At 39.1% G+C, this 23661-nt stretch overlaps 2 protein-coding genes across 2 annotated transcripts; both read right to left on the bottom strand.

Annotated features, from left to right (window-relative positions):
• Positions 1–1084: 1084 nt before the first annotated feature.
• On the bottom strand, positions 1085–9308 carry LOC102718427 (polyadenylate-binding protein-interacting protein 4-like). The gene is made up of 15 exons (XM_040520687.1): positions 9026–9308; positions 7719–7862; positions 7486–7638; positions 7208–7338; positions 6816–7000; positions 6147–6324; positions 5727–5909; positions 5394–5479; positions 4249–4321; positions 4130–4163; positions 3237–3511; positions 2996–3130; positions 2053–2142; positions 1597–1650; positions 1085–1478 (listed from the first exon to the last, which is right to left on the bottom strand). Exons 2-15 carry the CDS (start codon positions 7855–7857, stop codon positions 1446–1448), a joined length of 1749 nt encoding a protein of 582 aa, XP_040376621.1. The 5' UTR covers positions 7858–7862; positions 9026–9308; the 3' UTR covers positions 1085–1445.
• Positions 9309–17361: 8053 nt separating this feature from the next.
• Positions 17362–19967, bottom strand: LOC102718711. Its single transcript, XM_006647236.3, has 3 exons — positions 19581–19967; positions 19444–19486; positions 17362–17736 (listed from the first exon to the last, which is right to left on the bottom strand). The coding sequence occupies exons 1-3, from the start codon at positions 19851–19853 to the stop codon at positions 17612–17614; spliced, it is 441 nt and encodes a 146-aa protein (XP_006647299.2). The 5' UTR covers positions 19854–19967; the 3' UTR covers positions 17362–17611.
• Positions 19968–23661: the final 3694 nt, after the last annotated feature.

The following is a 23661-nucleotide window of genomic DNA, read 5'->3' as shown; positions in this document are numbered from 1 at the left end:
ATATGTAAGTATAAAAACGTCTATTCACGTCTTATTTAACGTCGTTATGCTCACTTAACGAACTAGGCTCAGCCAGTTGCTTCAATTTTAAAAACAGGGGTCAAATCTCTAAAGTGAAAAAAAAAGTCAAATATGCAGTTAGCTTTTAAAGTAGAGTCAGTTATACAAAAGCTCCATAATTTATTGGTTGTTCATCCCTCCATCTAGCGTTCAAAATGGTATGAAAAATCCTGACCATATCAGCTGTTGTTTTCGCTTTCTCCTGACCATTTTAGCTAGTAATGAAAAATTCTCGGATATAAAAATAAAAAGGGTAAAGTTGTCTACAAATGGTAACAGAAACGATAATACAGTTTTTCCAATCGTTTTGTTGGGATTCCTTATTGGACCAAAAATTATCGAAAAATTTTCTAAAACCCACAAAAACACCACATAACCAAGTCTCACAAACACACGACCCATTAACTTATCTAACTCACCAACCTTAAACAATCCTTACTCTCCCGTCCTCTATACTAAGTATGGCATTAATTGATATGATATGAGATAAAATGGTATTGTGTGTATCTATCTTTATACTATCCTATTAAAATCTTTTGACATGTATTTTCCTTACCGATCAATATCAATATATTTTTATATCACCAGTTCTATTTCCGAAATTCCGACTTTCCAATTATTTTTATCCCTACCTCCATCCTAGTTTATTTTTTAGCTGTTATAGATAGATGGTTTGTGGCCTAACCAACTTTTGACATGTGCAGCTAAGGTGCTAGCATCATGTTCTTCTGTGGGCGGGTATATACATGTTCCTCTGTGGCTCCTTTCCTTTCCTCTTTGATCTCGGACAAACAACGTACCTGTCTGATTACTACTTGCAACGTAGGATTACTCGTCAGTCCCGGTCATTAGATTGGAGAACGTACACGTCAACGTGGGATTACTCGTCAGTCCCGGTCATTAGATTGGAGAACGTAGACGTTAACGGCAACCAGACTACGAAACTTGTACAAAAAGTTCCACGAGAAGCCAGCCGGCTCGCGAAAGAAAATAAACAAGGAAAAACATGTCTGTAAAGGCTACGTTCCCATCCAAATCTTTTGCCAGACAATTAACGAAAACACAAATTTTACAAAAGAAAAAAAGAACGGTCACACACGTTTATGAATACCGACCAATTTAAAGGGTCACAAACGACCAGCAATTTTAATTTACAGCACCACGTTTGAAACAAATAATAATAAATCCGAGTTAACCTGCTTCAGACTTGAGCACGGGTGTGCAACAATGGTGTGCTTCAGTCCTGGCAACACGCAGTTGGTGTTTTGAGATTGGACACCATGGCCACTTCTATCCATACCAACAGCGGTATGCTCTGGTTAGCATCCCTTTTAACGGGTATTGCTGCAGCTTTCAAACATGGCAGCAATTCAAAATTTTTCTACCTAAAAATTTCTTCCTCTGTATTGTTGCATCTCCTGAAAAAGGAAATAACGAATGTTAAAAAGAAACTGGGGTATTTGGTACTGAGCTCTCTTGAAAGAGAAACACCCAGTTCCAGGATGTGTTTGTCGACAAACAGTTATATTAGCTTACAGGAGCATAATAATAAACAGGACGAGTCTGCCCCATCATCATCTGCTGCCCATACTGCAAATGGAAAATACATGTATAAGCCCAAAGATAAATATATTCCTTAGTTTATTCAACAAAATTGAAATCACAGATGCATATCATGCGATCTGAACAGACAAAACTTACTTTCACTTATGTCACTAGCAATGTAGCATGTAAAAAATAAAACAAGAATTGGAAGAAGCAAGCAAAATGTGTTTTAAATGATGCACGGCTATAATCACAAGGGATTACAGCCTGATGTAAAAAACACAAGTGGCTGCCAATGAGCACCAACAAACTAAGCATGGGAAAAAGAAAAACAGAGCAGAATGGGATCATTGGTAAACACATTGGATGGAACATTAATAAAGGCGTAGCATCAATAGATGTGAATAAATTGAATAGCATATTGATTTTCATTACAAAATTCCTTACCTGTGGGCCAGCCGGATGCATGTAACCTTGGGGTGAAGGCCCAGGCTGAGCATTGTACACCATAGGCTGTCCACCATAGGCCGGTGGAAACTGTGATTTCATTTACATAAAAGCAATAAGGCAACAATGCACATATACAATTCACGAGATGAAAAATATAGCTGATGTAATGAAATATGCAAGTGAAACTGAAACCACAGCATTCTAATAAGAACAGGAACATAGTATGTAGATGCTATCAACACTGTATAAATGTACCATAATTAGATACACAAATAAAACAGAAATAGAAATCTTAACTATAGATCATTTCAGAGAACTATATGGTGATATGGTCACATTCAGAGGAATCAGATCATATCCAATGCATGATTGACAACTTGTTTCCCTGTAACTAGTAACATGCCAATACATTGCAATAGGCCCACAAGATCGGGGATGGGTTGTGTGGGCCCATTCAGGGATAGTATGAACCGGGGGTGGTGAATATGGATCCAGCAACCAGTATTTTTTTATTAACCAGCTGTTTTTTATGGTTTTTATAGGGAACCGTTTTTCTGGTTTTTTCAGGGAGGAAGCACTTTGTACCAAGAACGATGGACAGGGGACAGAGAGGTTGCATGATTGCACTTTTAAGTAGTAAAGAAAAATCACAGATTACTCAGCTTATGGACCAAAACTCACTGATGATACTTAAGGACATAAAGTTTTAACTTACCCAGCAAGAACAATTCAAGCAATTCTCAAAATTAATAATGAGAAAAGGTCTACAGCATAAGGAACCTTGCATTAAGAAATGGGTGTAATAGCTCACCAAACTTTAATGCCAAATTAACTGTTTGAATGATGTATTCTAACAAACCAGTGCCATCAATGCTTTGAGAAAATGAACCACTAAATTCTGTTTTAACTTCTTATATAACATAAAAAACTAAGAACTCACCATTGGAGGTCCAAGAGGTGCCGTAGGCATGTTATTAGCATAGTAGTAAGGTCCATCAGATGCTGGAGGAGGTTGCGGTGGCCTCAGCGATGTTGATGGGGTGAAGCTCTTAGCATTAGGATTCAGCTTGAATTCCTGGTTTAGAAATAACAGTCAGTGGTCTTGTGACACAAATGATCAAAAAAATTGATGCTTATCAATATCCATGCACAAAAATTGCCAAATGCAATATATGACAGACCTTAGCATTTGGGTTCAAAGACGATTTTTCTGAGCTCAGAGAACCCATTGAAGAGCTCGGGGACAAGCCTGGAGCACATGCAACTGAGTTTGCAGCAATGCGCTCAGATGTTGATGATGCAGAACTACCAGGTCTTTGGGAGGAATGCACATATTCTGCCGAATAAGTAAGTTTGCCAGACAAAGTCTCTGCAGGTAGACTTTCTGATGATTTCTTTACTTGACCAGATGACGAAGGCTCAGAAGCATGCGAACTTGAAGATGGCACTTCTAAATCTGACAAGAGTAGGACAGTATCATAACATCAGTTGAAGAACTTGTGTAGTAAAAAACCAAGTATAAGAAGACTAAATACTCAAATCGGTTAGAAGACTTATTCATCTGTAAACTAAAGATCTTAGCTTTAAACCATTTACAGCACTGCATGGAAGCTTTTACTAAATTCTCCAATTTAGCTTTCAAGGGATTAGTAATCAGAAAAATACTACAGTGCTAAATTGCTCAATTCAGTGAATGACACCTCATTATAGATGGTTCAAAGGTGACTAAATAGACACTGAAACCTCTAATTCAGAAGAATAGCATCCAATTCGGCAATTTCATACACTAGGGCTGGATACCTAGTGAAGGAATTATTCCACTAAATCAAAGTGTTACTAGTTAAACACAGATGCAGATAACATTTGACTTCATAACAACTACGTTAAAACCAAATAGAAGCACTCAGCTTGGCTTTGTATTCAAACATTAAAACATAGAGCTCACAGAAGGAACACATTACCACATAAGGATACAAATCAGAACAATCAGCGAGAGAAAATGGGTAGCTAACTAATGACACATGGTCACAGTAAATGCCATAAAGACAGCTAATGAACAAGATCTATAACCAACCTTCAGAAATCGATGACCTACCACCTTCAGACATCTGTAGGAAAAAAAAAGGTTGAAGTCAGGTGTAAAAAAGGTAGCACATGAATCATATTAATAAGATAACACAGAAGGCAGCTTACAATATTCTCAGTTTGCAAATTCCTTGTGCCCCTATCACCACCACTGCTATCTTTGGTCAGTTTGTCATCTAACCTGTGGTGGTCCACAATAGTGTGTCAAAAGTCTTACAATACCAATGATATTACCATAACAATTCTAACATCAATACATCATCCTATTGTAATTAATACAAACTAAATAGAGAAGCTAGGCATATAATGGCCTCTTTGGGAGAAACAGAAATATCAAATTTTAACCAATGTAACGCAGAGATACTATATATTTATATCCGCACACAGCATACCCTGGAGAACATCACAGCACCCACAAAAAAATTGCTTCCAATGTGCCACCTAACATTTGCTTCTAGATCAAGCCAAAAGTTTTATCCTGGTGGAACTATGAGGTCGATCATGGAATGAGGATTGTAACAGGTTACTAAAATTATAGGTTAAGCAGTAAGGATTACCATAAGGATAAGGCATAAGCAAACTTCTTCAGTTTAAAATAACAATGTCCATCTCAGTAAAAGGGTGTGAATATTATTGCTAACCAGCTACTCTCTGAGTCCCAAAATATAAGCACTTCTGTAGTTTGGCAAAGGTATTAAGGAAGTAGGTGGAATCAAATGTGAGAAGGTTGTGATTGGTTGCGAAGAGCAAGTAGGTGGAGATATCAAATGGTGGATGGTTATGGTTTTTTGAGATAGTGAGGTAGATGAAGAAATAGCTATATTTTGTGGGACAATTTGAACAATAGAAATTGCTACATTTTGGGACGGATTGAGTAGTAATTGTGATGAATAGTGCACAAACTACACTTTCTAGTGAGTTGCTAAAAAAGTTTGCAACAAGTTATATCAGATTAACTCAATTTGGGTTCAAGCTTTTTTGAGCCCATCGTTTCTTTTTCTTTTGCAACCCTAGATGGAGTAAAAAGTAGAGAAAAAGCAGAGCCACACTTGATAAAAGATCAATGACACCACACAACTTCCCCGTGATTCAGTACAAAAAAGAATGCTCCAGTAACTCATACTTCTAGCATAGCATGATTCCAACTTAGAACCATATAGCAACTTGCAAGGTCGAAAGCAGATGTAACATGCAATTTATGCTTCTACTAGATAGACGAAATTTGCAGCAAATCTACAGAAAAGGATCCATACCTGCTTTCATCAAGCTGGCTAACACTGTTAGATGGAAAAGTGGCAGGCAAATCAGTGCCAAATACATGGGAAGATGATTCTTCATCCTGCATGCGAAGAAGATTAGAAAATTTCAAACAAGATTTCATGCTTAAAAATATCACATATACTAGTAAGAAAATATAGTTGTTAATCAGAAATAAAAGCTGATGAGTAGGGCGTAATTTTTTTACTAAATATTGCTGCCAAAATTAATGGTAGAAGTCATATATTGGAAACTACCAATAGCATAAGCAGCACCTATTTAGGGGCAGAGAACAGTACAGATTATGCAAGGCCGTTCCATTCCCTTACCATGGTTGATAACAAAGCCTTGGGATCAGTGTTTCCTGCCCTGGTGAGTGAATCAACTTGATTTGTATTGCTCAAGACATTTGTAGATGACTTATATTTGGTATTGTCTGTATCTCTGCGCACCGCAGAATATTTTATCTCTTCATCATGGTCAAAGTCATCATCCAAACATAAACCTCGTTCCTGCAAAAACAATCTCAATATTTTTATATATTCTATGAAGACAACCGTACACACTTGATTCAATTTAATATTTATGCAGTTGCTAAATTCTTCACCCTCACACAGAGGGAGGGAGGGAGAGTAATAAATTATGAGTGCACACAGATTGAAACATCTTTTTAGCCAGGTGATTATATCCGAAAGCATGCATATTTCACTAAACTGGAGGACCAGAAAGTCCAATGACCAGAGGCTTACCTCAGCAAGATGCGTATCTTTTGTATCTTCTCCCTCTATTTCTCTAGCTATTCTCGAAGCATGCTTTTCAAGCTCTCTCATGTGAGGACCTCTCTCTAGCTTTGTGGTATAAAGTTCTTCATTGAAAGTACTCTTTACCCCAAACAAAGCTGCATTTGTTTCAAACTGGTCCCAGCTCCTAGCACCAAATTAATTATTAATAGTCATGATAACATGTACAATACATGAACATTGCCCCAGGGAGGAGCTCGTACATATTTTACATGCAAAAAAAAAAAATCCAAGGATATATGCTGGTAGCAGCAGAAAATAATTCCAACATAATTTCAGTCTTATTTCAGAGTTCCAACCAAACAGATGCAAGATTAGGATGCTAATTTGACAAAAAGTGCCTACCATTGACAGTCATATATTTGACTCCCAACATATGGTGCTATCTATATTATGGTCCTTATCAAAGCAGTTACACATAGCATAAGTATGAAACAAGTAGTGCAAGCTGATAACAGTACTATCCCTATCCCTGTGATGACTGCTGACATGGTAAAAGATGAATTTTAGTATAGTCATCAAAATAATTTGTAAATGTGATTGATTATTTCACAACCACCTTGATTTAAATCCAAGTTTGACTGATGTGACATCTAAACCTTAACTTTGTAGCCATACCTATTCCCCTTTCTGTCAAAGTTGTCCAGTTCGATGCACTCTGAATCTCCCTCATCTGGTGCCCAGCGCTCAAGCTCCCTCTCTTCAGGATAATGAGAGCGAGAAATCACAGAATCTATCATTAAGTCCTTCCTTTTTTCATGGGAAGGACCTTTTGGCACCTCATCTCCACCAAGTGTTACATCCTGACAGTTCACAACCAATAGTCTAAATAAGAAAGCATGAACTGGACAATGGATCATGACAAATTCGGCATTACAGTTAAAAGGAACATATGTAGTACTCACAAAAACCAGTGATCAAACAAACTAAAGGGTACCAATAATGGCAATTATATGAATTTTTGCACGAGAACATAAACAGAAAAGCAAAAGAAAGATTGGGAATAATACATTAGCAAGAATTTCGACAAGCTCTCTTCCTGGTATTATCATAGTCTCAGGCTTCTTTACAACATCAACAGCATTTTTCTGTCCCCTGCCAGAACCATCCTTTGTCACCTGTGCCATTTTCATGACAATTGCTACAGAAAAAAAAAGGTTCTAAGTATATGAGGGAAATGACAAAATAAAATCACACTTGCTTCCTCTAATCAGTACATTGCCAGGAAATGCAAAAGAAAAAATATTCAAAACCAATGCCAGATAATATATGAAAGGGAGATGTGTACCTAAGTCTTTGTCATAGTTTGCTGCATGGAGGATTCCAGAGATAATAGATCCATTTTTCACATGCACATGCACATGATATCCAATAAGTTGTGTCAAAATATAGGTTAGTCGATCCCTTGAAGGGCTTCCATGCCCTAGTTTTCCTCCATTTTCTAAATCCAAATGAAAACATCATCCACACAGCACAATTCTCAAGGATATAAAACAACATAAAATGAGACACAAGGTTCACCTGCACCAATAAAACCACCAGATGAGGATCTCAGCAAATGTGTTTTATTGTCATGCCTTCCACTACCCTCCTTATCAAGCTTCCGGTGGGGAAATCCGTTGGCAGAAGCCCTAGGAGCCATAGTTTGTTGATGATTCATATCTCCTGCATAAACCAGAAAAGTTTAGATTTACATAAGCATCCAAAGAAATTCAAGATTAAGTGTTTACTCAAGCATGCAAAATGAACATTTGTATACAGCAAGCACAAACACTAAACTCGTAACTAGTTATTTATCGATCAGGCATGCTTAAGATGCCCTACCTTCATGTCAAGTCTAAAAGCACAGCAGTTGTAATCTATCGTACTCTAGTATTACATCTAGTGATCATAATGACCAATTTTCTGCAGGCTCCTGCCATTTAAGTGCCTCTGGGTCAAAAGTTAACAAAAATTGAATCAAACTAACAAAGGGTGTGAAGCTCTAACAGAAAAGGTAATTGCCCATAACTCATTTGGCATTCTAAGACTGCACTTACTGCAACAGGATGAGATAAAAGCCCAATAGGGCACAGCAACAAGAAATTCATATAAAAGGAATAAAATGATTGCAAATCCTACATGATATGCTGTATGCGTGAAAAGTAGCTTCGTCCCAAACAAATTATTGTCAGATTCTGTTATGAATCCACAAGATTGTTCTAGCTGAATGAATACTGAAGCAGCGATAATAAATAAACCAGCAAATGAGCAGTATCGCAAGCAAAGCTGGTTTCATCTGGAGATCATAGCCACAACTATTGCACACTCTAACAGTACAATATATGGCAGTAAATGAGTTGTGATACGCACTATTAGGAAACCAAAATAACTTGAGCTCCATTATTTGGATTAGCTGGAGGCGACATCAAAACAAGTTAAATAAAAAACTGTACTGCTAGCAACACGCGGAATACCACGCTAAGCTAAGGTCGGGCACTAGCTGCAGCCGGCGACCAGAACCGGCTGTACGCAGCCAGCCGAAACAACCTGCGGAACGACCACGGAACGTTGCCCGCCAGGTTGGTACAGCTCACCAACGCGTCAGATGCGGACAAAACTCAGCCCGCATCAACCGGAAACGGCCAGAATCCGAGCGGAACCGAACGTCCTCCCGGAGCCATTCCCCCCCGCGAGCCCGGCCCGTCGGATCGCGCCGCGCAGATCTACACGCGCCTAGGCTCCTCGCCGAGCGGCGCCCCCGCCCGCCCGCCAGCCCCTCCCCTCCCCCCACGATCCAACCGAACGAGCAGTGATAGATAGAGAGGGAACGAGGGAGGAGAAGGTACCTTCGACGCGGGGAGAAACCCTAGGGTTTCGGCGGAGGCGGGCGGATCGGCACCGGGTGGGAGACACGGAAAGCGGCCGCTCCGCGTGCGGGAGGGGAGCTCCGGGCGAGCGGGCGCGTGAGGGGGTAGGCGGGCACCCGAACCCCAGCTAGCTCGCTCCGGCGGCGGGGAGGGCGGCGGGAGGAGGGCGGGGGTAGGGTAGGGTTCGCCGCCACAGCCGCGGAGGGAGGAGGCAAGGAGACGGGAAAAAAGACCGAGCGAATCGATGGTCCGCGCGAGGAGGAGGGGAGGGGGGGTGCGTGTTTTGTTTGTTTGGGTTTGTGCTCGGTGGTGGGGGCGGTGCGGGTGGCGCCGGGTCGCGTTGGGTCGTCGGCTCGTCTCTTAGGACTCGTGGGGAGGGGCGACTGGCCGTGCCCGGCGCGCGGCGGCTTCTCTTTTTTAGGGGTGGGCAGGAGGTGTTTGTTCCCCTCTAAATTTTTTCAAGTCTATGGGATATCAAATATTTTAACATTAATTAAAAGCATTAAATATAGAACATTAATAAAACTTATCTCATACTCTGGACTATTTCGCGAGATGAATTTACTGAACCTAATTAGTCCATGATTAGTGAATGTGATGTTATGGTAAATATTTGCTAATTGTAGATTAATTAGGCTTAAAATATTTACCTAATAAAATAGTATTTATTTATGCAATTAGTTTTGTTATCAGCATATATTTAATACTCCTAATTAGCATCCAAACATCGGATATTACAAGGGAATATAAAAATGTCCCTAGATTCAAACAGCCCTTTAGTTGGCGGAATGAAAATTTTTAGGTACCAGACGTTTGATCAAATGTCAGACGGGGCTTTTGACACGAATGAAAAAAAACGAATTTCATGACTAGCATAGAAACCGCGAGACGAATCTTTTGAGTCTAATTAATCCGTCATTAGCATATGTGGGTTACGGTAGCACTTATGGCTAATTATGTATTAATCAGACTCAAAAGATTCATCTCACAATTTCTCTGTGCAATTAGTTTTTTGTTTCATCTATGTTTAATACTCTATTTAAGTGTCAACGATTAGATGTGATATTTTTGGGGAAAATTTTTTGCAACTAAATAGGTCGTTAGTTTTGGTTTTTCATCCCTTTTATTTCTCTATTTTTTTTCCTGGATTCCGTGCTGGGCTTTGTTGTGTACTCCTGAAATAGCTGATCCCGCGTTCCGACACGCTTTTACCTAGCCGTATCCTTCTCGCACGTGAGGGAAATATGAAGCGTTGTCTAATCTAAATTTTTTAGCTCGATTACTGGTTGTTATTTCATATTGTAAGACATTTTGGTTATTTTAGACTCATCTACATATCAATGTATATTGTTTAGATGTATATCTATATTCATTATCATCTATATAAATTTAAACAATACTTAAATGTCTTACGTCATGAAATAGATGTAATATAAGTTAGATTATTATAAGCTGAATTAGGTAACGGATCGAGAGATGTTAATTACTATAAAGTACTCCAGGATTGTAAGTCCTTAGTCGTCCAATAATCTAAAAAACACTCTTAAAAGAGCTTATCAGATTATTGTAATTTAGATGGTAGATTATATTAATTTATCACAATAGTTTATATATTAAAGATTACAACAATCTTATGTGGAAATAAACAAGTCCGAAGTACTCGTCTTAATTTTTTCTTATAAAAGGGACTATTTTGCAAAATTACATGTCTAGGGGCAATTTCATTTTAGAATATCTAATACCACTAAGTTTTTTAAGGATAATCCCTTTGTTTTATATTATGAGAGGTTTTGGCCCTAACTAGATTCATCCATGGATTAATTTATATATTTTATATGTGTGTTAAATTTATTAGCATCTATACGAAGCTAGAGAGAACCAAATAAATCCTAGAGTGAAGTGCACCAGCGGTTCCTAAACTTGTGTGCGTGTGTCATCTAGGTCCCTGAACTCTCAAAATGCATTTTTGGGTCCGCGATCTTGTCCGAGGGTGTCATAGAGGTCCAAACGGGCTCCGACCCGCTCCATCCGCTGACGTGGCATGCCACGGTGACGCCCACGAGAAGAGAGAGAAAAGAATAAAGAGGAGAGAGATACTAACATGTGGGACCCACATGACACCACCAACACGTAGGCGCCACCGTGGCATGCCACGTCAGCGGATGGAGCGGGTCGGAGCCCATTTGGACCTATATAACACCCTAGACAAGTTCGGGGATCCAAAAATGCATTTTGAAAGTTCAGGGACCTAGATGACACATGCACACAAGTTTAGAGACCGCTGGTGCACTTCACTCTAAATCCTATAATATTGAATGGATGTAACATCTAACATATTGTTTCGGCATCGCCTTAGGGTTTAGGCATCACGAGAGAAGCGGAGCATTATTCGTCTAGCCTTTCAAGTAAGCAACCGCACCAAATCACATAAAATTGATGCGCATGGGAGTCATGGTTGCAGCACACATGAGGGAAAGCTATCATACAAGAGAAAATCACGCACTTTGGTCCAATGCGGAAAATATGATAGATGCACATGGAAAGAGCACAAGGTGGAAATTGATACCCTAATAATAATGGCTACTTTCCTAATACCTAGGGATGGCAATCGGGTACGACAAGCACGGGTACCCATACTCGTACCCGTAAGAGAAATTTATACCTGAGGGTAAACCCGTTACTATATCACTGGTAAAAATTCTACCATATCCGTTACACGCTAACATCATATACCCACGGGTATATCCGTTTACCCACCAAATGAACACGGGTACAGGATACCGGTGGGTATCCTCGCCCGTCAAAAGCAACAAATATACAAGAGAGGATTGTGGTGTCAGCGTCAAGGGCCGGCATCGGAGGCAGGGAAGGGGACCGCGGATGCGGGTGTCGGCGTAGGAGGTGGGGAAGGGGTGGCGTCGGCTTCAACGTCGTGGGCGGCGAGCGACCGTGGATGCGGGTGTCGGCGTTGAAGGCGGGGCCTAAGAGGCATTAGTGTCGGGGATGGCGGCGCTAGCATCGTGAGCAGCGGGCTCCGGTGGATGTGGGTGCTCGCGTTAGAGGTGACGACGGGGACGGGGGCGGAGGCGGAGGCGGGGAAGGGGCCAACGGTGTTGGGAGGCGTCCGGGGACGACGACGTCGAGGTCTTGGGGACGGTGGCGTTGGGGGGCGTCGGACTGGGTGGTGAGTAGAAGATGGGGGCACGGGCACGCCGCCGGGGAGGGTGGGGGGAGGGGAGTGGCGTTGGGGATCTAGAAAACTCTAGAATCATATTTATATGCTATGCTAGTTGGTCCCACATGTCAGTCTTCTATTAACAAGTAAATCGGGTATGGGTAGTGACTACGTACCTGTTTATTCGCTGGGTACTGATTTTCACCCAATAAAATACTTGTATCTACTAAATAGAGAACAAACCCAACCCTAATAGTCTTTTTACCCATGGGTAAACGGGTAAATGGGCATAATTGCCATCCCTACTAATACCCCTTTTTCTCCTGTTGATCCGTAGCTACTTCATGATCTCCACTACCCATTGGCATATTCCCATTGGTGACCAATGGAGGCAACTGCAAGTGACAACCCCTCCAATCTGTTACTCCTCGTTTCCTTATCTCCGTTCTATTTATTATACTGTGATATGCTCTAATGCTTTAGAACGGGGACCGCTTCCCTCATATCTGCTCTTTTTATTGTCTTTGTTATGCCCCTTAGAAATTTTTGCTCCTCCTTTTTTTAACTAAAAAACAATGATGGCAAGCTACATAAAATAGTTATTTACATAAAAGGAAAAGGCTACGCTTTGCTCTTCGTCTTGTGCTTTGTTGCTCTCTCCTCATTGTTGTTGTTCTTAGGAAAGGGAAAACAAGTGGCACATGCTTAAAAATGGATAGAGTGTGCACACTAAAATGTCATGATATTATATTGATATGATGTAAGGCAACGTCTTGAATCGCAATTGAAACGCCTAGATGCCTGAGCAGTGGTGGGCAGCCAAGTTTCACTTATGTCCATAAGAATACTTGTTCCTAAAAAAGATTCTATGTTTGTTGTGCTACCAATAATTTGATTGTGTTTAAAGGGAATTCTATCAAAATTAAGAGTGTAAATTTGATCAAAATCACTGCAATCATCACAAGTGAGAGAAGTTGCAAAATATTATCAATGTCGATGATACATTCGGTTACTTTTAAAACACTAAACTAACTCGGTTCGTTTTCTATCTAATATTTATCCCTATTTTCACATCTCGCACACAATCCTTACAATATGTTGGATCCAGCCCCACGTGCATCTTTTCAATATGCTGATACAAATATAAGTATATAACCCAAATAAGTTGATCCACCTCGCCTTCGCTCATGGTGGGATCCCCCCTAGGTTGGACAAGTGGTATACTAAACACTGTCAATGTTAGTTCATATTGTAACATTTTATTTGCGTGAGGTATCCTTTTTTTAGGGATTGTTCAACTTGGAGGAATTTCCACCCATAGTAATACGCAAAGTGGAGGAATAGAAATGCCTACACAACATCATTTATAGTAATTTTTCTAAGATATTGAAGTGGATGTAAATTTTCCAATGTTTTCTTCATGCAACTTATAAAAAAGAAAAAAAAATTCTTTTGTTTTCCCTATACTTCATTCCTACAAACTAAATAACATTCATAGGAATTATTCCTTAGGAACATGAATCCTTTGTGTTTTCTCCAAAAATATTTCTGTTCCCTCCAAAATGAATGAGCCCTTAATTCACATGGATGGTTTTGCTTCTTTTGCACACGTTGTGCCAAGTTTTTATTATTTTGTGAAACAAAGTTCAAATGCATAGGCTCATGTATGCACACTCAATCTTATGAACACATGCACACCCTACCTTTATAAGCACTACAAAGTGACCAATGGATATCTATGCCTAAGCCTATCTAAGGGTTTGTTTGAGGGAGCTTTAGATTTTAAAAAGCAGCTGCTGAAAGTGCATCTAACCCCTAAACGAGGTTTTGGATGATTAATGACAATGCTAGTCAAGCATGTGTGCGCTAATGAGTTGTGATTGCAGAGAAGTTTAAGGGATCAATTTGATTGAAGAAATACGCGACTGACTTGATGCATGTGTGACCCGGAGCGACAGTTCTATGACGACGAAGGGGCTCGAAGAAGATTTTATTTTTCGTTTTGAGTCGTAGGAACTCCGTACTATTAAGAGGGGTCAACAGAAGCTCAGCATGCATCCAAGAGTAAGTTAGGGTTGAGTCTAAGTCAAGCGGAGGCTCGCTGCTGTTTTTCACAAGCAACAGGGACCGGATGGTCCGGGCTCCTGCCCGAACAATCCGATGGCAGGACGGTCCGGACCTTGGTCCGACCCCTGCTCAGAGTGAGTGAGTTAAGTGTCGGCCGGACAGTCTGGTCCCCTAGCCGGAAAATCCGGTTAGGTTTCTTTTCCAACGTCTAAGTGACGTCTGCCAGCCTATATAAGGCCCTCTTGAGATCTAGCCGTTGGTGAGGCTTTCTGTTCGAATCCACTGGTTGCTAGGGCAAGTTTAGCACCTCTCAAGCCTCCCCACTAATGCAAAACACTTCCTAGAGAGATAAATCGCTGGATCATGTCTTAGGGAGAGTGTTTAGGTTAGTGAGTGATAGAGTGTTTGTTCTTAGGCATTGATGGATGCATGCGGAGTCAAGGTGACCTATTACTCTAGACAGATAGGCGTCACCCGCGAGCCTCCGATTCGCGTGGATTGCCCGGGAGCAAGTTTGTGAAGGTTGTTGCGTAACCTCCGCAAGGAATAGGTAAGATTGATAGTGAATTCTTGTGCTTTCTCATAGAAGGCTACAGGGTAGAGCAGATTGCAACCTAAGGCTGGGTAAGCCGTCTTGATCTTGACCTTGGTGGTCGATCGAAGGGGTTGGTAGTCCTTAGGCATGAATCCGAAGACCCGTGTTGGCCTTGTAGGAGGAAGCCAAGAGAGAGAAAGGATCGAGAGAGATCCCGCTCGCAGGAGCGCTTCAACGAAGAGTAGGATCGAAAGATCTGAACTTCGGGATAAATCTCTCGTGTCATTGTTCTTGTGATTTCCGTGTTCTGTTTGTTCTTGTGATCTTTCTGCCTTTATATTCCACACAAGTTCACATCATGTTCCCAGGAACATCACCGAAAAAGGAGACTGTCAAGTCTGTATTTTTCACTGACCGGACGGTCCGGTGTTCTAACTAGGACAGTCCGGCCAGAGCTCTCGGCGCAACCCGAGAGTGCCGACCGGACGGTCCGGCCATAGGCTCGGACGGTTCGGCCCCTCTACTAACCGCTCCGATTTGCAAGAATTTTTCAGGACACCTATTCACCCCCAATAGGTTGTCTCTCTGAGACTTCAGCTGCTTGGTAACTAGCTTTTGAGAATTTGGAAAAGCTCTTAAACCAGCTTCTTGACTTTTAGTTCATTTTTTAGAATATGTAACTATGGATTCTTAGAAGCTGTGAACCGTTTGGGGCAGCTTCTGGCAGAAGCAACTTTTGAAAAAAGCTGTAGCTAGAAAAAGCTCCTCCAAACAGGCCCTAAGACTTGTACCCATGTGGACAGGTTCCACCAGAAGGAACCTATGTAAGTGTGTAGCTTAGTCAACATAGATTACTTATTCGGCGTGAAAAACGTAGTAATAGATTATTATATGATTAATTATTAAAATAGAATAGATTAATATGTTTTTAAAGCAACTTTTCTATAGAAAATTTTCACAAAAAATACATGGTTTAGCCATTCGGGAAACATGCGAGCGAAAAACGAGGGAATCTGGGTCAGTTATAAGGGAGAAGAACACAGCCTAAGCCAAGTTGCCTCTACTTGATTTTGATCGCAAGGCAAGTAATATATTATTGCTCAAATAAAGGCAAGTAAATATATGGCTAAAATGATTCTTAAAAAATCATCTTTAAAAATTTAAAACTTATTTGGGTTATAATTCCAGTTGAAGCAAGGAGCATATAGATTGGTTTTGTTCATGCGACTTAATTACATTTGCAGCACCCAATCCCAATAATTTGGGATTTAAAAAGAAACCAAAGAACTAAATATTTTAAGGATAAAATTTCAGAACCCAGATCCACAACTCAAAGAAACCAACATGAACACTGTAAGCGGAGATTTACAAAATACTGTCGTGAATTTGAGGGTTGGGTGGTATCATGTGACATGTTGGAGCTCTGGAAACACCATGTCCATCTCTTTTATTTCATCAAGACAGTATGTCAGACAGTAGAAGAGATCGACAGCAGTGAAAATTTTGAGGGCTTCTTCGGATCGGAGGAAATTTGGTGAGACTAAACAAAATCACGTGAAATTTCTGTAAAATTCATGTGTTTCAGACAAAGGCGGTGTTCTGTCCTCGCTGAGTCACATAGCTTGGTGAAACAGATTCCAGATAGCTTGAGTACATTTAGCTAGAACAAATAGGTGTATTTCTGTTTCAGGTTATAATATGTTTTAGTTTTTCCTAGATTTATTTATAAACCAATGTATATGTTATACATCCAAATTCATTATTATTCATATGAATATAGGGAAAACAAAACATGTTATAAGTTGAAACGGAGGTAACAGTGTGATTGGTGTTGCTGGGGTCAGAGGATACTCACACTTGTATAATTGTATTCATAAAACCATCCTTCAGGATTCTTATAACTTTGTTTAGGCATCAATAACAGTATGCTTCTCCCATAGTCCCGCTTAAGAAAATATATATACTGCAGTTAATTTTTGAATCTAATCATTCATCTTATTTCTAAATAAATTTTTATGCAAATATGCAAAACTATAATTGTCTAAGTTTTTTAATAACATAATGGCCAAACCTAGACAAAAAGTCAATGACGTCAAATAAAAAAATTATGTGTCTATATTTTCCAATTTTCTTCTTTGCAGTTGCAGTTTTATTTTCTGTGAAATTATCAAACATCTTTTGATACTACTTTTGAAACCGTTAACCTTGAAATTGGAGTTAACCGAACGCGAGCAAAATGAAATTGTAGAGAAATTATCAAAAATAAATGCGAGCAAAATGATACTGCAGAACGTTCACAACAGTGTCAGACGCCTAGCTTTAGGTCAGCACTTCAAAATTTCGATTGAGTGACATGCACAGATTATTTCAAACATAACAGATTAACAGAGTACAGTACCAGAGAGTGCAGATGCGAATCAATGATCTAAATAGTTTAACATCAGCAAAAAGTTCAACCAACCTGAAGATCAGGAGTTAACAATGGACATCAGTCTGAATGTCCAGCCCCTTGTAAATAATAGATATGGGCAAAGCATATGACAGAAACAAAGATGAATTAGAGTACAAAGTAGAGGCCATTGTCACTAGTTTACACATAGAGCCAAGTGTATCTGTATCAAGTGCATTATGGAAGTTAAAAATATGGATATCAAACACTTCAGCATGTTTAATCATCTTCGATCAACGAAGGGGAACCCATTCACTCCATAGTGGCTCTCTGTTCATCTAGCAACAGCCAATCTAAACACTTTCTTCAGGGAGACAAACAGGACATTACCAGGTTCAGCTAAGCAGTGACTGGTGTTTCTACTTTGGGGGTATCTTGTAACTTCTTCTGTGATTCTTTTATGTACTTCCACCCACGCTTGTTTACCCCACTGATTTTTGTTGGTGCTTCGGCAGCTTGAACACCTGGATGAGAATCATATTAGAGAACAGATAATAGAGATATTGGGATACCAGGGTAAGTCAACCATGTACATTATCTGTAACTTAGTTTGAGATCCAGAGTATGCCTATTGAAAGTGTTAGCTGTGGCATGTTTCAATGTCTTGATTCAAATACTACAAGCCTTTGCCTGGGGCCAAACAACAGTAACTAGGTTGTGACTTGTCACAGACAGAACATAAAAAAGAGAAACATGGCAGCAGAACAGTAAAAAGTCACCTGGTTTCTATCATGGTATCAGATACTTGGGGGGAAAGAATAGCTAGGGAAACTAAAGTAGCATAAGCACAAAAGCAGAAAACAGTGCTATTTGCCACAGATAAGTAACAACTAAATTGAAGGGGATTGTTGGGTGTGGTCCTACGGGACTCATCTACTTCACACAATTAACAAAGCCTCAAGAGATCTAAAAACACAAACATGTAACTGAAGGCATCAGAAAATTATTAATCAGCTGGCACCAACTTTTTTTTAACAACAAATAAAACTTGATTAACTGCTATGTACTTCTATCAACACAATAACCATTTTCCATTGCCATGTTTTCCTTTTTCTGAATCTTTCTTGTTATGGCCTTAATGTGTTCCCAGAAAATGCATTACATCATCTAGTTGCTACTTGTAGCAGTATTCTTTATGGTATTGTAAAAGCATGTTCCTAGCTATTTTCTTATGTTGGCATGACTGCATGAAGTGCATGTTTTATCTGTTTTTCAAGGTACAGACCCCTATAGAAACTCTAGCGAAGTAAGCTTGGCCCATGGGACACTGAGATATATGAAATAACCATATGGGATAAAAACACACCCTTAAATTAAGGGAATGAAAATTGAAAACAAGTATCCTGGAAAAGCTTTGTTAGATACTGAAGGATCATGGATCTTTCATCAATTTCTAAACCAATAAATCCAGTCCTGTATGAGTGTATGACAGGACATATAGAAAAACCAATCAAAGCAAATAAGGGCTTATTAGTTTGTGAAAAAAATTGGGTTAAGTGTCATATCGGATGTTTGACCGGAGGTCGAAAGACTATTTCGGCGACTAATTAAAAAACTAATTACAAAGGGTGTTAGCAAACCACAAGACAAAATTTTAAGCCTAATTAATCCGTCATTAACACACGTGAGTTACTGTAGCAGTTATGGCTAGTTAAGCTCAAGATTCGTCTCCCAAATTCCTTCCAAACTGTGCGATTAGTTATTTTTTTAACTATATTTAATGCTCTATACATGTGTCCAAAGATTCAATGTGACGAGTGAATGTGAAAATTTTTGGGAACTAAACAGGGCCTAAGCTATTATTCCTAGTGTTCCAAAAGGAAGCCTATCTCCGTATAGGCCCACATAATCGCTGATTGGGTGTTAAGCGCTGTTCTGCTGCTGGGACTAGCACCTTGGTGAAATTCATTAGCCAAGACATATAGAAACAATGATATTTAGAACATAAGACACCAAACAGAAAACAACATAGCTGATTGATCTCAAGCACCATTATAACCGGGAATGTCAAGCATGATTAGTCACCTAGTCCTCTGCTGCACATTAATGCTATATCAAACTGCAGATACATAAGCAAATCTCATACACTACACGCAAATCCACTATCGCAACTCCACGGCGATGTACCAATTTGGGAAATTGGGAAGAAACCAGGAAAGAGGAAGACTAACCGGCCTTGTAGCGTATCCCCCAGGCCTTCCCATGACGACCATCCTGCATTACAAGATCACACAATCAGAACGAGGCAGCAGAAATGATTCGAAATGCGTTCAATCCTAACGAGCAGAGAGACTGGGGGAGAAAAAACCTTGTAGAGGTTGATCTTGGTGATCTGGTAGGAGACGTCGCGCCAGGTGGTCTTGGCGACCTTGTAGCCGACGCCCCACGACGGCAGGAACTGCACCACGTCGAACAGGTTCTTCTTCTTCCTCCTCTTCGATTCCTTCGCCGTCTCCGCCACCGCCGCTCCCCCCTCCGCCGCCGCGGCGGGGCTGGTGCTCAGGAGGGATCTCTGCGTGGACAGGGGTGCGAGCCCGAGTGACCGCCGCAGCAGGCCCATTGCCCTCACCGCCTTGGCCATCGGGAGCTGACGAGGTCAAGGTCGAGAGAGAGAGGTGGCGGCTGCAGGAGGAGGAGGAGGGGGCGAGCTCCGGCGAGCGGAGGGGAGAGGCGGCGGGGGCTAGGGTTTGTTTTGGGCGGAGAGACCGCGCGGGGTCAGGTGGGTTCGGGAAGATCTGGGCCGTTCATAGAGACCGATCGGACGGCGGCAGCAAAACCTTATTCCCATGCGGCCCTTCTCACAAATGTGAATTAAAATTTGCTCCATATACGAATTTCTGACCTTGGCCAACTTGGCTCTACGAATTTCTGGAAATTCAAAAGAGCCGATGGAAAGTGCTCCGAATCAGTTAAACGTATGAATCGAAATTTGAAATTTTGTAGAGGGAATTGGTCCATTTGTAGTGAGAAATCGGTTTGGTGTTGATTGAGAATGGACAGGATTTATATCCAAATTTTATAATTTAGTAAGTTAAATGAAAGGAAAAAAAATACATGTGCGGCAAGCTCTCCCTAAAAAATAGATCTGCGGCAAGCTCTCACGCCAATGGAATCGAGCCTTTATTCATCAGGATCAGGCTATCAGACTTTGTTTGGCGGATAAGCACGAAAAATGTTTTGAAACAATTTCCAGTGTAGGGTTGACGACCCAAAAAGGTCCGTGCGTTGCACTACATTAAGCTAAAATAAAATTTCAAAATAAATTGCACTAACTTATTGGTGCAAATTAAAATAAAATTTGAAAATAAATTGTGCATCTAGTCAAAAATAATAAAGTATGGTCAATATATAATTGATTTGGAAAATATTCATTGCATCAAAAAGTTTATATTTGAGAATAATAAATTATGCCCAATATTATAAACAGATTAAATAAGATGATTGGTCTTTTAACTTGTTTCAACAATCAAAATAATCTATTCTAAAATCACAATAATAATGATTTATTTTGAGAATTTATTTAGGTGACAATTTTTTGGTTTAATTTTTTAATGTATTGTCTTTGATATATCTAATGATAAAAAAACCCTATAAATTTAGGACTAAATATAAATTTTAATAATCAATTAATTGGGCCCCGCATCTTAATCGGCGATGCATGAAAAAGCATAGACGTGGGACTTTACTGGGATCGAACCCAGCTAAAAAAAATGTCCATAATGTGCGCCGACTTTACTGGGATCGAACGAGTTGAACTGAAGACCTAATGCTTGTTGAGAGGGCACCTTATGTATTGGACAATGGCCTCGATTTAATTTAGATTTGTGCGAGACGGAACAAATAGGAAGGCGCTCGTACTTCAGCCGACGGAAGCACTTTTCGCTTTTATAATAGATAATAGATATAGACCTATAGATAACATTTTGTCTTTTTGGCACCAGTTTAATAAATCAAAAATTTTGTATAAATATACAACAATGTAAATTATAACTAAAATATGCTACCTCCGTTTCATAGTGTAAGATGTCTGACTTTTTTATTGTAACGTTTGACTATTCGTTTTATTTAAAAATTTAGTACAAATATAAAAAAGACAAGTCTTTTGATAATAAAATAAGTCACAAGTAAAATAAATGATATTTCAATAATTTTTTGAATAAGACAAATAATTGGTCAAACATTTTACATTATGAAACGGAGGGAGTAGTTAGTATAAATCAAGTTAGGAAAAATAAATAATAATTGTGTAAGTTCTTTTTAACAAAACGATTAGTCAAACATGTGCCAAATAATTGAAAATATTATTTATTAAAATACATAGTAAATATATGCTTTTATGGGACTCGATTATCCATTGAATTATATACGCGATATATATATATATATATATATATATATATATATATATATATATATATATATATATATATATATATATATATGCACATGTATTTCAATTGAATTTACTTGAATAATTTTATCCATGCGGCGAAGCACGGGTTGTATGTATATATATGTGGAGTAAAGTACATGGCTGGTCTTTAAACTTGTGGCGCGATACCACTTAGGTCCATAAACTTACAAAGTGCATGATTATGTCCATGAACTCGTTTTAATGTCTAAAATCATAGACCTGGATAGTACATTAAAGCGAGTTCATAGACTTGGATGGTACATTTAAAACAAGTTCGTAAACCTAGATGGTACGTTAAAACAACTTCATGTACCTAAACGTGCATTTTCTAAGTTTATATACCTAAGTGGTGTCTCCTCACAAGTTTAAGTACCGGCCATGTACTTTACTTATATATGTGTATGTATGTATATATATTCTAGCTAGTTCGTAGTAAGGAAATTAATATCTCTATCCTAAAGTGTAAGCATTTATGTGTTTTTAACATGATTAAGATTAAGAAGTAAAGACAATAATGTCTCATAATAAACGAGAATAGATGAGTATGGAAGGATATGTGAGGATAAGATATGAATAATCTTGAATAACAAGTGATTGATGGAACAAATGTACGGTAAATAGTGTCAGAAATACTTATAAAATTCAAATCCAAAATATTTATATTTTAGAACGGATTTAATATTCTCGATAGAACTGTTATATATGTTCTGAATAATACTGAATAATATAGGTAGTTTTGCCCAGCCTAAAAAGATAATAATATTGTAGTAGCTTGCTTTTTTTTCATTTTTTTAATAATGGAATAACATTCCGGGCTTTGCTCAATGAGCTACGCCCAATTATTACAATAAGTTTCACACACACTGACATAATGTAGAGAAACTCCAAACTAAAAGACACCAACACAAGATAAAAGAACTCTTAATTACTTAATTCTATTCGAGAATCTCCATCCGAAGTTGGCAAAAAGGTGCATAATCGTCGACTCTAGTTTACGACATGCATCATTTATTAGATTGATATCATCATCATGCCTTTGCAGTTGAGCCCAACCCCGAAGCCAATATGTTGTCCTCAAAAGTACCTACAAATATGACTTTGATGATGTTTTATCAAAAATCATATCATTTCTGCTAAGCCAAAGAACCCAACATATGGCGGAAGCCCCTACAAGAATAATTTTCTTAACTTTTTTATTGACACCCACCAGCCAATTCCCAAACATATGAGAGATACTTTGTGGTGGGTATAATCCAAATGAGAATTGAATTGATCTCCAAAGAAATCTAGAAAAATGACAATCTAGAAAAAGATGGTAAATTGTTTCTTTTTTCATACAAAAGCAACATCTTAAATTACTATTCCAATTCCTCTTAGCCAAATTGTCTTTTTGTTAAAGCAAGTCCTTTAAGCAGATACCACATAAAAATCTTAATCTTAAGGGGCATCTTAAGCTTCCAAATAATCTTATTCCTCTCTACGTACCCATTATTAATTAAGGCTAAATACATTGATCTAACAGAAAAATGACCATTTTGATGAAAGTTCCATCTAAATATGTCATCCTCCTCTGTTAAATTAATATGCACAATTGAAGCACACAAATTATGCCAATTGACCAAATTTTGACCAACTAAAGTTCTTCTGAAGGAAACATTAAGGGGAACCGAACCTATAACACTTGCAATTGATGAGCTTTTCCTTCTAACTATGGAATACAATGACGGATATTTGTCCTTTAAAGAAGAATTTCCTAACCACTTATCCTTCCGGAATCTAACTTGCTCACCATTATTAATTAACCAGGAACCCATATTTAGAAAGGAATTCTTAACCTTCATTAGGCCAGACCAAAAATGTGAATCCCCTTGTTTTCTCTCGACCTGGGTTATTGATTTACAACTAAGATATTTCCTCTTCAACATATCTTGCCACATGCCTTGTTTATTTATTAATTTGAACAACCATTTGCTTA

This window comes from Oryza brachyantha, chromosome 2 (assembly GCF_000231095.2).
Source record: "Oryza brachyantha chromosome 2, ObraRS2, whole genome shotgun sequence".
Classification (NCBI taxonomy): domain Eukaryota; kingdom Viridiplantae; phylum Streptophyta; class Magnoliopsida; order Poales; family Poaceae; genus Oryza; species Oryza brachyantha.
Note: the sequence above shows the minus strand (reverse complement) of the source record. Positions and strands in the feature narration are given on the sequence as shown.

Bases quoted from the DNA above. Each gene is read 5' to 3' on its own strand.
- LOC102718427 (XM_040520687.1), bottom strand. From the start codon at position 7,857: ATGAATCATCAACAAACTATGGCTCCTAGGGCTTCTGCCAACGGATTT. The intron at 5,910-6,146 runs GTAAGCCTCTGG...TTGTTTTTGCAG, and splicing joins AAGATACGCATCTTGCTGAG to GAACGAGGTTTATGTTTGGA. The intron at 3,512-4,129 runs GTTGGTTATAGA...TACTCTTGTCAG, and splicing joins TAGGTCATCGATTTCTGAAG to ATTTAGAAGTGCCATCTTCA.
- LOC102718711 (XM_006647236.3), bottom strand. From the start codon at position 19,853: ATGGCCAAGGCGGTGAGGGCAATGGGCCTGCTGCGGCGGTCACTCGGG. The intron at 19,487-19,580 runs GTTTTTTCTCCC...CTTGTAATGCAG, and splicing joins CCAAGATCAACCTCTACAAG to GATGGTCGTCATGGGAAGGC. The intron at 17,737-19,443 runs GTTAGTCTTCCT...ATTCTCATCCAG, and splicing joins GGGGATACGCTACAAGGCCG to GTGTTCAAGCTGCCGAAGCA.